We start from the raw sequence: 14,781 nt of genomic DNA on the forward strand, positions 1-14,781 counted from the left end.
ATATTTCTGGTGGCTTCTGTTGTGTGACCCCATTTAAATCTGGGCAGCTCTTGGTAAGCAGACACCCCACTGAGCACGTGCAGGTTGTGTCAGAGCTGGCTCTGGCAGTGGCAATGGGACATCAGATCCTGCTAAACCCCACGAAACCTGGTTGTCTGCTGTCTGAGCCTTTGCATGAATCTTCCAGCTTTCTAAGGACATGGTGTCCTGTGTCTGTGGGAGAGTGACCCAAGGAGCAGGGAGGTGACGAGAGAATTAATGCAAGTTTTTCTRCCTGCTCTGGCAACTCTGAAAGAGTTAACCTGCCTGTTTACATTCTCATCACAGCTAGCTGTTAGGTGAAAAAATAATTTCGAAGTCTGGTGTACCAAGTTCACTGCTTTAATTCTGAGTTAATTCTGTCTACGTAAGTACTGGGATTATGTATCACTTACAGCAACTGCTGTGTTGTGAAAAGGGCCTTGAGGAAGGCTAGGGAARGGTGGATTTTATGCCAAGAATTTGAACTCCTGGTTTATTTGTTAGGCAGGCTGCTCCGTTCCTCTGAAGTGTCCTGTGTCCATGGGGACAGGAATTCCTGGCACTGATGGGTTATTCTGCTGAGACTGGGTGCAGTCATTGACTTGTTGCTGTAGTCAAAGAGCCATTGGCTTTTGGACCCATGTTTGTGGGTCTGATCGTGCTGTTGGCAAAAGAGAGAAAAACATCCATGGACAGCCAAAGAAAAGGGTTTAGGGGTTGGGGTTTTTTTGTTTGCATGTTTCTGCTCCTTGGGCTTTCAGGTCCTCTGAATGCAGCCACTTAGGTGTGGGAATCTTAAAATATCAGAAAGCTTTTCAGCAGGTTTTCAAGCTTCTCCCTAGAACTACTAAACTAGAAACATTATTTATTTATTTATTTATTTATTTTTATATTTACTTATTTATTTTTTCTTTCTAACATATCTGAATCCCCTTTCTGCGCCTCCAAATCTCCAAGGAAAGGATTCAAAGAACAGGGCAGATACCATACACCTGTTATGGAGGTTGACTAGACAGGGCTGTTCAGGGGAGGTATCAATGTCTGTGTCCCTCTTCTGTCTGAYTGATGAGCTTTTGCATCCAGCCGTTGCCCAAACATGACAAATCTACTGCTTAGTGCTTTTGGAAACACCACCCTGCCTGCTTTTCACATGCAGTTCACTTCCAGGCAGCCAGCACCGAAGGGGATTTGGCAGAGTTCTGCTGAATGCCTTTGTTGGCTCAACATATTTCCACTGCTGCTCAGGACAAAGTAAGAGAGTGGCAGGATTGGATTTGTCCAATTGCCTCTATATATAGAAAGGGTGGACAAAACCAAAATGCAGCTGCTCCACAGTGACATGAGAGGGGGACTGAGGGTGTGAACTGACCTGCTGCTGTGCCTCCTGGTGTTAGGGAGAGCTGAGCTGGCCATCCTGCATCCCTGGTTCTGATAGATGGGTGCTGTCCCRTTGGTGGCATTTGGCTCTGTGTACCTTGAATGGTCTGGTTGTTCCATGYTTCAAGTGTGCTTTTTTTCTGGTGTTTTTCTTGGGCAGGGTGTATCTGCCTGGAAGGTAGATTTCAAGTTAAGTTCATAGCTTCCTAGAAGAGGGAATTCAAATGAYGTTTTTACTGTATTGCAAACATTTCTGGGTCTTTTTTTTTTGCCATGATTCTTAGAGAAGCACTGTTAAAAGGAGAGTTGAGCAAAATGGCTGAGGGTTCCAGTGCTTTATGAATTGTGTGATAACAGCAGGAGAGCAGTGGATGTGTTACTGAGAGCCAACTGTGACTCAGTCAATTAATAATGAAATCACATGAAGATGCAGTTGGTTTTACCAGGTTAATGGAGATCCATGGCTGGCTGTGCTGGACACTCACTAGAATGACTCTGTTCACCTGGTATCTTGTACTGGAGACCAGCCTTGAATCACAGGCTCTTGGGGACAGCCCAAATCAGGCAGGAGGAGCCTGAGASCCTGCTCTGGTCCTTGCAGAACAARTGKGGRTTGTAGTGAGGCAGCAGAAYGTGGAGGAACAGCATCCCTACAGGGACATCTCTTGAATTCCTCCAAAGAAGAGTGGAACTTCATTGAGGATTTTGTTYCTGTCCAAGGCAGTGCTTGGAAACTCTCTCTGATGAACTGGGCTTCATGTATGTGCTGCTTTGAATATCCTCTGTCTTTATTGCCAGGAAAATTTCTGATGAAACAGTGTTTGAAGTAGATCAGAGCTTCATTGTATTTGTGAAACAATTGGGCTGTTGCAACAGGAAATGACCGGAGCAAACAGCCAAGGCTTGTATCTCTGATGTGAATGAGCCCTTCCCTCCCCGTGCTGGAGTTCTGCCTCTCCTTGCACGCTGTGTCTGTCAGGAATATTTGTCATCACTCTGGGCAATTGTGTCTGTCAGGAATATTTGTCATCACTCTGGCCAATGTGGCCAGGCCATTTGGTGCAGCGTGTGTGCTTCACTCCCTAAAATTTGCCAAATATGAATCTAATTACATTCCAAGACCTGCAAAGGGGAAGGTGTAAAAATGAGCTTTCCTGGATCAAACTGAGTGGCAGCAATTGGAAATTATGATGCAGTTTGGCATCTGTGTAGCAAGGTGCTCTGCATTCATTTTGGTGGTTTGTGGAGAAATTATTTTTGTGCCTTCTCTTTGGGTCCCTGCTGTGTCTGTGAATTGCAGAGGGAGTAYTAGTGCAGAAGACACAACCAGGAAGTCTTTATTTCCTTCCTTGAGGAATCCAGARGCATTTATTGGTACAAATCAAAAGGAGAGCTGTGTAACTTGTGTTGGTAAGGCTGTGTAAAAAATCCTGCCCTGATGAATACTACACAAGTGTGTTGATACTATCAGCTTTTGAGACTCTCCCTTTGGTTTCTCTTGAGGTTTTTTTTACTGAGCTCTCATTTATCGTTAATTTTCATCTTCAGCCAGAGGGAGTAGGTGATGTTGAAACAGCATCTTCTGTGGCTGCTTTTCCAGCCGTGCTGTGTTAGCGGTATTTTGATGGCCATCTGCAGATTGGCCTGTCTGATTTGCCATTTTAAGCATCTTAATTGACCTTAAACGCTTCTAATTTAGAAACACAAGTAGGTGGAAGGCTCGAGGGGTTTCTGAGCCTGCCCTGAACATCAGGAGRAGCTGCCTGTTGCCTTCTCATTCCCACTTTCCTACACACTCTGCTGCACTAATAATTGATTGCAGATGAATCCCTCTGATCTTCCTGCCCTGTTTATGTGCCTTCATGTCTGTGTCGTGCCAGCCAGCCTCCTCTGCCTTTAATAAAGAGACTTTGCCTAAGCATAAAAGCTTGAGACACTGGGGTTAATTTACTGGCCTGTATTACTCATTGCATACAAACAAATGGAGAAATTATGTTAGGGGATTTTTACGTGTCTGAGCTTCTCTGCTGGTGATTTTATTTTTAACCTCAGCTRTAAACCTCTTGTGCCTAGCCCCCACCTTTTTTTTTTTTTTTCTAATCCCATCTCTCAGAATTTGGAATCTTGTCATCAACATCCCCCGCAGTTGTGTGTATTACTGCAYAAATAAAATAGGAGCTGTGGCTTGAGACCTTCTGGCTTCCTGGAATTAAAGCAGAAAATCCTAATTCAGTTGCTGTTCCTCCATGTTCCTAGTCTCTTCACAGATCCCTTGCCCATCAACAGGCTCCCTGTCCCTTTTCTAAATGCCCTGCAGCATTAATCCATGTTCTCAGCAGGAGCTGCCATTCATCATTTGGGGCTCCTCACGTCTACAATTATTTAGCCTCCTGTGTAAGGCTGTTAGGCCAGCTCAAACCTGAGCATCAGAGCCCATTGCAGTGAAGCTCAGCCCTTRGAAGGGCAGAGCAGGACAGAAGCAGGTCAGGGACAAAACTGAAATRCTGTATTTTCACTGTGGCACTGGGCTGGCTGTTCAGTCTGAAAGCAAGCAGCAGGTTCTCATTGTCTGTGCTGGTCCAGCAATTGAAAAGTGCCTGTGCTCTTCAGAGCTACTGTGAAATAGAAATGCTAATCCCTTTCCTTCATTGTCAACTGCTTCATGTRCTGATTTCTTTCTCCCCTACAGGCCAGCAGCCCGCAGGATCTCCGCCTCTTCTATGAGAAAAACAAGATGCTGATGCCCAAGTAAGCATTTTTCCAGTGCCAATGTTTGTAGGCACTTGTTTACTCTGTGTTTACACCTGTCCTTGCATGCTCCTGGCTTGTCACTTGGGGAGGTGACTAAAATCCTTGGCCAGCTGCCTTTCCCCATTCCTTAAACCAGCGGTGACGTGGCCCAGAGAAAGTCCAACAGCAGCAGATAGCCAGGACTGGGGAAATCTCTCTGCACTGATGTTCTRCCTTGCAGAAATTCAGGATTGTGAGTGATTCCAAGAGCCAGCAAGGGCTCCTGTTCCTCAYGTGGCTCCCCTGAGGCTGAGAGCCTCGGGGAGAAGTCACAGCAACTCTGGAATTGTGTGAGCAGCCAAAGTGCAGCCTCTCCTGAACCTGCCATACCTGACTGCGGATCACATTCCCATTTCTCACGTGTCAGGGCAGCAACTGCTTGTGTCCATCCTGCTCTTAGGGGGAAATACTATAACCTCGCTGGAAATGGACACTGCTGCAGTTTCCAGAGGGAAGAGAAGTGCTCTTATCCCAACAGGGTGTATGTTACCTCTCTGCTCGGTGCTGTGATTTGTCAGGGTATTTTGGTTTTGTTGCTGTGGTCTTTCCTTTTCATCTCTGAGTGCTTAGAGCAGAAGYTCGTGCCTGCTCTGTAAACCTCAGCCTAGTACAGAGACAGGACTGAAGTTCCAGATTACATATCCAAAGTTTGGATGGCCTTTTTAGCCAGAAAATGAGCTTCCAGTTGGCAGAGCCATGTATGCAGCAAGTTCATTGGGTTGCTGTATATGGATTTTTCTTTCCCGTTATCTCTTCACTCCAAGAGATAACAGGAAGGAACTGTCAAGAAGCTGGAGCTCTTATCAATGACTTGTGATATGCAGTTAATTTCCCTTAAGTACTTCCTTTTTTGATGGGGAGAAGGCACAAATTTCTACCAGGATTAACTYTGGGRCASCTGGTTTGAACCAGAGGGGTGTGAYGGAGTAAAGGACCCAAAAGGAAACCATTTAAAACAAAAATGGCACTGCATAGTTGGAGCCAGTCTGTGTGAGGAGAAAGTAGAGTTTYTGTTGTTTCTACACAGCTCCAAACACGGCTGCACACCTTTGAGGTAGTCCCTCTTACTAAATGAGAAATTAATCCATACARCTAATAAGTTTCCTTGTGTTGATCCCACTGCCCTGCTGTTGTTTGGCTCATGGTRCAGGTGAGGGGAGAAATGAAACTCAGCTGTAAGAGGAGAGCATGTCTGTTCTTGTAGGGATTAGTCYTCCCCTGAGTCCTTCACACAGTCTGCATTTGCCATTTTCAAGTATCTGCACTTTTGAGCTACCAAATTCCTCCAAAATCCAGATCCAAGCCGATTGTTTTGGTCACAGAGGAAGTCAGATCTGAACTGACCTTTGTATAAATGTCAATTCCCTCCTTCCAAAACCAGTTTGTCTCTTTAACGTGGTCTGCAATCTGTGCTATTCCTGAGTAAACGTGAATAAACTCCTTGAGAGCCCTGCCAGCACAGGATGAAACACAAAACTACTCCAGAGACCTCCTTCTGAGACTGCAGCAGTGCCAGGGTTTGGTTTCATTTTCCTTGGGGTTAGGCAGGCTGGCACACATTTCCCTGCCATGGCCAGGGAAAGTGTTTTGGCTCAGGAATGGGGTGGGGAAGCAGTCCCTGCCTGCACTGCTGCTGCTGACAGGTGAGGAATGCTGTTCTGAGCATTCTGGGGAGCCCATGGCAGGAGAAGCCCAAAGGCCTCACAATTTTACTAATGCTGATCTGAATAATCAATATTCATTGTGCTGGTTTGCATGGCAAAGCACATCCCAGGTCATGGGGGCAAGGAGGCAGGGCTGCTGATTATGTTTAAAAAATGGCCTTAGAAAATAATACYGAAGAGTAGCAAAGCTCAGTGCTTCATCCATGGGAGATGAGACAAGCAGGCTGTTCATCTGCACCCTGTTTGTGTTGTGCCATCTGAAATCYGTGAGTTGATCTACTTGTTTCTTGGCTTTAAAAACAAAAACAATAACAATACTGAGCCTAAAGCCATAGCTGGGRAATGGACTCATTTTGGATGAGAGCTCTTTGGATGTGATAAATAARTGATGATGATAACACTGCAGGACTCCAGCCTTGCTGCATTTTTCAGGAGATTGCTCGCTGTGTTATCCTGGGTTATTCCATTGTGCTCCTGGTGGCCTCCTCCCGTGTCAGCCAGACAAGGTGCATCAGGAATGGAAGAGCATCTCCTCCAGCACAAACAAGGATGAGGGATGCTTGCCATCATTCTCTGTTCTAGGAATCACTGGGTTYAAATTCCTGCTCTGGCAAAGCCTAGGGCTTCACAGAAAAATAACTGGGTGGTGCTGAAACCTGTAAATACATGCCTCTCCTCCTGTCTCTTGTTTCACTGAACAGCAGTCTGCTAGCRCTAGTTATCACCCTTTTTCCCCCACTAATTTTGGACTAGCTTCTGTTTTTCCCCTGTCTGTGGCAGGGTGTGTTGGTGGAGATGGTGGAGGAAGGGTTTTTCCTCCCAGCAGTGGTCGGGYTTGGCCTCGGGGCGCTGAGTGATGCCAGAGCCACGTGCAGAGCCACTGWGAGCTAAAATTACTGTGCTGGGCACACATGTCATTACCTCAGCTGACCCAGCRTGGGGAGAGGGGAAAGCCTGGCAGAGCGTGGGGGCCGTGCTGGGAAGAGCCACGATAAACAGAATTAATGCAGAGAGGAGCTGCAGCCACCCCCACATCACTGGGAGAGCTCTGCCCCGGCCCAAAGCCCCCAGCAGCATTTCTGGGGATGGAGGGGAGTCAGCAGAGCTGAGCCCACTTATGCAAGAGCTGAACTCTGCTTTCCCTGCCTTAATCCATTCATTTATTCCCTGCATTTTTCAATCGACTGGGGTTGTGAAGAGCTGCCCTGGCCTCTCTCCCCCATCTGCTTATGGGGTGAGGGAGAGCACGGTGCTTTAACAGCTCTTTGGTGTTGCAAAGGCTGTTGAARAGAATATTTTCTTCCTAACTGAGCTGGAAAGGGGGATGATAACTGCATGAATTTTAGCTTATTCAGGTGGCAGTTGCTCACATCTTAGTGGCCTTCTGTTAATATATGCTGTGTATCAAGGAAGCAGACAGATAAAGGTTACTGCTGGTCTTACATCAACTGCACTGAAAAAAATAAATGCCTTAATAAAATGGTAGTAATTGGAGATACATTTCACCACCAGGGTCTTAATTGGAAGCTTCCCCTTGGAAACTGCTTTGTTCTGGTGATCTTACTCCCCTTAGAGCAAGTAGGAGTGGTTTTAGTTATTATGTGTGAAATACTGCAAGTGGAATGGGCTTAGCTGAGAACCAGAGGGATGACACTGTGAAGGGAAGGATCTGTAAGTGCTCGTGGGAGAGGCCACTAAAGCAAGATGAGCTGTAGCCTGGWCAATGGCAGTGGGGAGTGAAAGCCAGAGATGCAAAACAGAGACATTTCTGATCAGCCTCCCTCCAGTGAGCTGCTGGTGTTGCTGGCCCAGCAGGCATGGAGTGAGTTTGCATGTGCCAGTTGCCTTCCTGAATATGTAAAAGCAGTTTAAGTAGACTGCAAATCTCTCTTATTTTGCTTTTGTTTTCAATCCTAGCATCCCCAGGGAGACATCAAGCCACCTGAGGCAGCTCCTGCTGGGCCTTCTGCAGCGTAACCACAAGGACCGCATGGATTTTGGTAAGATCTCCTTCCACACTGGTTCTGCTGCCTGGCTCTGTGTTTTCTGGCACTGCACAGGCCTCTTTATTTTTGGCTGGTGCTAGCAGAAGCATCCAGACACCTGGATTTCACCTGTGCCTGGAGGGTTGCATTATCTTGGGGGTTTTAGTTTATGTGCTGGAAAGGTCAGTGCTGATTTCAGTACAATTTTGTAAACCAAGGRGACTTGGCACACTTTCAGCATCTGTTTGTTACTTGCATTCTCTGTCCTGGCTTCTGCTTTCATGATCTCTGAACTGTGGTTAAGTGTGTCTTGTTCATCTGTGTTTTTTCTGTCACAGCTGCAGGCTGCACCCATTTACTGAACAGTCCAGTCACTGCCCTCTGTTTTTCAAGGTCTTTGTGATAATCTGAGCCAAAATGAAGGGCTTGCAGACCCTTCCCTCCTTCTCCAATTTCTGTGGAAGGAAGCCTTGGTCCTTCTCAGGGCTCAAGCTGGCAGTCTCCAAACCTTTGTTTCAGTGTCCTGGCTTGGCTGTMATGAGGATTTCCTTTTTTGTCTAAATTCCATCTAAACTGAGATCGATCATTGTGAGCCTGGTGGTTCTGACTTGGCAGCATCTTACATTTGTGTTTTAGCTGACCTCAAAAGTCTGAAGAACTTCCTAGGAAAGCCATGCCCTAGAGGAAAGCAGGCAGAGGTGGAGCCTTTCCTTGAGTCTCTGAAAGGACCAGGTCATCTAAAAGCAAACACATCCTGTGTGTGTTCAGGATGTTGCTTTTTAGTCAGACTTGGGGTAAAATAGTTTGATATTTCTGGGGTTTGAGGGTTGGTTTTCTGTTGGGTTTTTGTTTCCTCATGTGCTCAGGTGGGTTGTTTCCTGTTGGGCAGCACATGCTAGCTGATGAAGAGGAATTGTTTTGCACYCTCTGTTATTCTTTTGGATTAGAGATACCAGGAAAGCCTTTCTGGGGATGGTCAGSTGGGTGAGGAACTGTGGATTAACTGAGGTTGATCATAGTTATCCAGTGATGAATGCAAAAGCTGGTTATTGGGGTAGAGAAGTGAGAGAATGAGCCTTTTTGAAAAGGGAGCTGTGGAAGCTCCTGACAGACTGACTTGCACAGAATCACCTGGCAGGGTTATTCCCTGCAGATCTTTTACCTGGGCTGTGGATCTCTGCCTCTTCTATCATGCTGCTGTGCATTTCAAAAGAAGGGATCTTTGAGGTTCTCGATTCCCCACTGTCAGAAATTGTCTGGCAAACCCTTTTAGCCCACGTAAGGTGTTTTTATACCTCTTGGGAGTAGACTGCATGAGTCCATGTCTAACACTTGGAATTTGARGCAGTAGATGATGTCACTCAGGACAACACTTACAGCACATCTTGCTGTATTGAGATTATTTCTGCCCTTAATCAAGTATTTATCAATACATTGGCATGTCCCSTCTCCTCTTTGTGTCCCAGCTGTTCTGCCAGGAGCTGATGCTCTTCACAATCTCAAGATTATCTAGAGGAAAACCAGCGTGGTTTCAAGTTGCAMGTTTCCTGCTGATGATTACAAGTTGGGTTGCTTAAATTTTGCTTTGCAAGCATAGTTAATAAGCAGTCTGGAGCGGGGAGGGGGAAAAGTGAAAGAAATCATCATTTCCACCCCCTCAGTTGAGTCAGCTTGGCTGAGGRATAGTACCCTCCTCTAGTGCAGCAGGCTGAAAAAGAAGCAGGAAACCCCAGCAGCTGAGCAGCTCCCACAGGATGGGGATGTTCTCCATCCCCAGCAGATCTCATCTGTGAGATGCCAACTTCCCCTGCCAAATATTTCCATTCTTTGTCTTGGGCTGAGCTCCAGACCACTGCACTCTGTCTGCAGAACCCTGGCATGGCAGTGGCAAGGAGGGGCTGGGGAAACAGGGATTGTTTAAGGTTAAAAAGCAGACAAGCAAAAAACCCAGTTACTACTTTCTGGAAAGCTCAGTCACCAAAGAGGAGCTGTTTACTGAAGAAGAAGTTTGTAAACCTTGGGTGTTGCAACAGGAAATCCATTCTGGGAAAGAAGATGAAACTCAGTAATCAGTGTTGATCCAACACTCCCAAAAGGCTGAGTTGCTGATGGTGATAGGAGAGGGCTCTGGCASAGAGCTGCAGTGAATCAGAGATGAAGGAGTCGGGAGAAGAGGCTACTTGTGAGGACAGGCAAACATGTAGAGAGTGTTCAGCAAGCCAGGACAGAAGCTTTTCTTGGCCTGGATCTGCAGAATGAATTCCCATAATGATAGGAGGAAGCAGCAGTTGTGTTTGATGTTAAAGGGAGGGAGTTGTGGGCTGTGGTGTTGGGGTGGCCCATTAAAAATGCATTTCTGCCCTCAGCACATGATGGGTTTGGGTCTGTGTGTCATGGAAGATCACTCAGTGGAAGTGTTTCTGTCCTTCATTCCTCTTCTGTGGGATGAATAAATACAGCTCCCCTGGGTCCCCACAGTTAGGGTGGGCTGCCATYCTGATCAGCCAGGAATCCAATTAATTTCCCATCCACTTTTCATGAGCAGTTCTGCATCCAGTCTCCAACTTGACCACTTCTGTATGCAAACACAGTCAGCTTCCATGGTTGCATGGAAAAATCACTGTATAACACTAACTTCCTATTCTTTAGCTGCTTTGTAAACTTCTTACCATCATTTTCTTTCATTGAGTCTTTGTTCTTGATTTGTTTTCAGATGAATTTTTCCATCACCCGTTCTTGGATGCAAGTGCCTCTATGAAAAAATGTRAGTACTGCATTTTTGATTACAACTCTTTTTGAACTGTGGCCTGACTTCCTTTGCTGCTAGTTCAGAATGAAAGAAAAATACTGCTTTATGTTTCTTTAGTTATTTAGGCTGGGATCCATTGTTTGTTCCTGTGTCATGTCCAGATTTTCCCATCAAACTGTATTTAATTTTACTGAATTATCTTCAAAGGGGATGCATAGAAACCTAAAGTAGAAGCAAATGTTYTGGGATGTATTCAGCTGCTTTGTGTGAAGTGCTTGGCCAGTGGGRTGCTTGCAGGTACACAGGATTATTCATCATGGTCTTGCTTTTCATCCTTATCTGTAGGACCATTCAGGGTAGTGAATGGTGCACACTGAGCACTTTTGGCCCTGCTTGCCAGGTTGGSTGTGCAAAAGGGCTTTGGTTACCAAATCTTGTTTCATCATTTGCCTGAAAGTTCTCGGTGAATCTTGTTTTAGGAGGGTTACGTTTGCCACTCTGTGAGAGCTGACCAAAACAAAGATTTCCATTGAAAATCTTCTTCCTTGTGATTCAAAACTTTGAGAAAGTTGCAGTCACACTTAGTATGGTTCACAGGTTTGTTTTCAGTGGAAAACAGATCAGAATTGCTTCTAGTGCATGGGGCATCATAGTCCCTTAGCCAGGAGATTTGTGTTAGTGGAATTGTGTGTGRTTGTCTTCTCTGGAGGGATTCTCCTGGACCTTTCATCTCTTGAGTAAATGATAGCCCCAAGAATCTTCATCAGTGGCTAATTTGGGGTTCCCAGTTCAAGGTCTTGGAGGAAACATGTCCAGCACAAATACAGTTTCCCTCTTGGACAAATATCCACACCTCTTCTGACACTCTCTTGCTTTCCCACTGCTGGAGTGGAACTCCTGAGTTGTCCCTGATGAGTTTTTACCTGTGCACTCAGGTGATCGTCCTGTGGGCAAGAAAAGACGCTTCTGGTTTAGGGGAGCTTTCAAAGCTGCCAGGGCCCTAAACCCACCTGTGCCAGCGGGATGTGGGGCCAGCCCTGSAACACGGGGCAGGAAAGGATTCTTCCTGCACAGGGCTGCTCCTAAACCAGCCCAGCTCCCGGCTCCTGCTGTCCTGCAGCCATGTAGGAAAAGCCCTTTGGAGTCTGATCCCCCAGTGGGCAGAAGATCTCCCTCTCAGGATGTTCTTGTGTGCCCACCAACTCGTCTCCTGCCTCCAGCCATCCCGCTGCTTCACTGGCCAGGAGAGCAGAAAACCCCACAAAAATGGGAGAGGGTTCTCCTGACCTGGCCCCAGTTTCCAACTGGTGCCCATCTGCTGTGCAGGAACCAGAGGTGCCATGATGAGCAGGAGACTCAGCCTTTGCCCCCAGCTGCACCAAGGTTAATGGTGTGGGGTCAAGGACCAAGAAAAAAAACACTTTTGCAGGCAGGTAAAGCCTGTGCAAACTCCAGACCTCTCTGCCGCCCTGCTGAKCCTCATCTCCGGACATATGTCCACAGCCTGGAGTCCTCTCCAGGCAGGAGAGACTGCTTCTGGTTTTGAAGATGTTGGAGAAGTAGAGAAGTACCTCCCCATTGCTGGAGATGCTCAAGCTGTGGTGCACAGAGTTCTGCTGGTGGAGGAGAGAGTTCTTGTGGTCTGCTGTGAGCTCTGCTGCTACCTCRTGTGATGGATTAGAGCCTCTGGGGMRTGTGGTGAAGAGCCTGGAGGAGAAAGGCTGCCCAAAAAAATCCCTTTTGATTTCTGGATGGGAGAGAGAAGAKCCAGTGTGTCAGCAAAGGTCAGGTTATGGTGATCTCCACAGGAAAAACTCGCCTGAGATGCCTGGAATGCTGCCCAGCGTGGCAGTGGGCTTGAACCTTGACAGCTGAAGTGTCTTGGCAAGGCTGCAGGTCTCASGGGATGGCACCCCTGACTGCAGAGCTAGGGGGAGTCCAAAACCTCAAATGTGCTTCTTCATCTCAGCATCACGAGTGTAGGAAATACCAGAGAGAAGAACTGCCTCTGAACCATGATGGTTGTGAATTAGAGCCCTCAGCCTGCAGTGGAGAGCTGGGGCAGGAACACTGTGCCTTGTCTTGCTCTCCTTGAGAGCTGATGTTTGGCTACCRCTAAGCCATTCACATCTGAGTTTTTTTTTTAATAACATCATTTTGGAATACTTGGTGAATCCTCAGATGTAGATAATTCTCCAAGTGGATTATTTTGAAGCTGCTAAGGCATCCCCCTTGTTGAAATACATTTGCATGTTCCTTGAGGTGCTGCAACAAAATCAACATTTCTTTCAGAAATCTTTCAGTAATCTTTCTGACAAGAACCTCTTCTTTGCTCCTATTTCAAGGGATGGCTGTTCTCATGTCCCTCCTTTAGTGGAGCAGGAATTTGTGTACCACAGAGCTCTGCTTTCCCCAGGCTTCAGCCTGGAGAGCGGGTTCAGGTCCCTTGGACTTTTAACTAAGATGTGTACTTTATTTTTCTTMTGTTTGTTTATTTATAATTTATTTTCTATTGTGGGCTTTGTACCTGTGACTAAGCATGTACTTTAGACGTGTCAAAGTTTATTAATAAAAGTCTTTAAAATGCCATGTCTAGTCAGACTGTCGTCTGTCTGTAGCCTGGTCTGATCAGCATATGGTATGGGGCCGTGTGTTACAGTAATTACACAGGAGAAGGCCTAATTAGATGCTTGTGCAAGTCTCCTCTCAGTAAACAYATTGTAATTGGTACCCCTGCAGAATATTTTGGAGGTTTTTCTGCTCCTCTCTTTAATGAATGGGAAGCTGCTGCCTCCTTGACTCTGAGTTAAGAGAGCATGAAAGGTGAGGGTTATGGTTCACAAGTGCACGGGTGGYTCAGTGTCTGAAATACTCTCCAGGYTTAGCTTGACTGTTGCCATCTTCATAAATCTTACTGTGCATAAAATACTCAGGTGAAAACTAGCAAAAAATCCCTGTGACTTTCTGCATGTAAAACATTTTAATGCTGCAGGCTTTTAAACTCTGAGAAGAAGCTTATTTGGGCAAGTCCTTTCAGAGTTTGCACTCAAACTTTACTGCCGTGTCAGAGATTGCAATTAAAGAACTTTTTGATGAGTGGTTTTAATTGAATCCAGATAATCAGAAAAGTGCATCTCTCCAGTGTATGTAGAACTCAGATTCCAAATGAAGCTTTTCCATAAAACTTGAGGTTTGGATATTTTTAGGACTACTGAGCCCCTGATAGGATGATGTGTCTGAAGTTATTTTTGCATGTGTGGGATCCACTATCAGGATCCACACAGCTGGAGCACAGGCTTGCCTTTATGGCCCCCAGCTCTCCCATTTTGAAACCAGTTGGCATTGGTTACACAATGTACAGGATGACTGTTCTGTTGCTGGAGCAAGCTGGAGAGGACAATTATGAGAACAGACTTATTTACATTACAATTACAATCCAGCAATTTCTGGATTTGGGTGGGGGCCTRCAGTTCATGTTAACATTCCCCACATTCAGACTCAACTGCAAGCATGATGAGCCAAGTGCTTGYACCCTTTTTAATTTTGAACTGGGAGTGCCTGGGTGTGTGGAGGAGATGGAAGCAGGCGTCTTGCTTTCAAGCTGGCTTGCATGGCTGACATTAAAAAATGCTCCAACGGGGTTGTGGAGGTCAGAAAGGGTTTGTCAGAGCTAAAACTCATGGTTCTACATGCTTCAAAGTCTTTTTGGAGTGTCAGGACCTTCTGAGTTGGAGCTCACAGCGTTGCAGTGTGAATTKGGGGAGTTCAAAGGGATTTAAATAAGAACAGTGATTAATAGAGGCTGTATCTAAAGGAGTGCTTCGTGCAGCTGAGTTTGAGTTTCAGATCATAATGGCAAAGTCTGCCAGCTTGTCTTCCCCCCTGATTAATGAAAAGCTGTCTGAGGCAAATAGTCAAAAATAGAAAAGTCTCAATTCCAGCCAGGTTTAAATCAATAATCACAGAACCAAAATAGACTGGAGGGGACCTTGTGAGAGAACTGGAATGACTCTAACAAAAATACTAATTCCAGGAAAAATGAACGGTGATGCMAGCCTTGCAGCAGGCATGTGTGGATACAGTAGAGAATTCACTCACCTTTTCTTAGAAACACYTTTCCATGACAGGAAGGTCTGTCTGTACACAGGGGAATTGTTCTGTAGCAGCTGGCAGCATAAATAGGGGGAGACCTTTT

General features: G+C 46.0%; 1 protein-coding gene across 1 annotated transcript in view; it reads left to right on the forward strand.

The window, feature by feature from the left end:
- Positions 1-14,781, forward strand: part of ULK1 (unc-51 like autophagy activating kinase 1) — a 74,288-nt gene that overhangs the window by 30,612 nt on the left and 28,895 nt on the right. Inside the window, exons 9-11 of the mRNA XM_057376584.1 lie at positions 4,088-4,146; positions 7,770-7,852; positions 10,551-10,601. Coding sequence (XP_057232567.1) covers positions 4,088-4,146; positions 7,770-7,852; positions 10,551-10,601 — 193 coding nt within the window. The remainder of the gene's footprint in view (positions 1-4,087; positions 4,147-7,769; positions 7,853-10,550; positions 10,602-14,781) is intronic.

Source organism: Malurus melanocephalus, unplaced genomic scaffold (genome assembly GCF_030028575.1).
Source record: "Malurus melanocephalus ecotype Western Australia unplaced genomic scaffold, MMel_1.1 scaffold_282, whole genome shotgun sequence".
NCBI lineage: Eukaryota > Metazoa > Chordata > Aves > Passeriformes > Maluridae > Malurus > Malurus melanocephalus.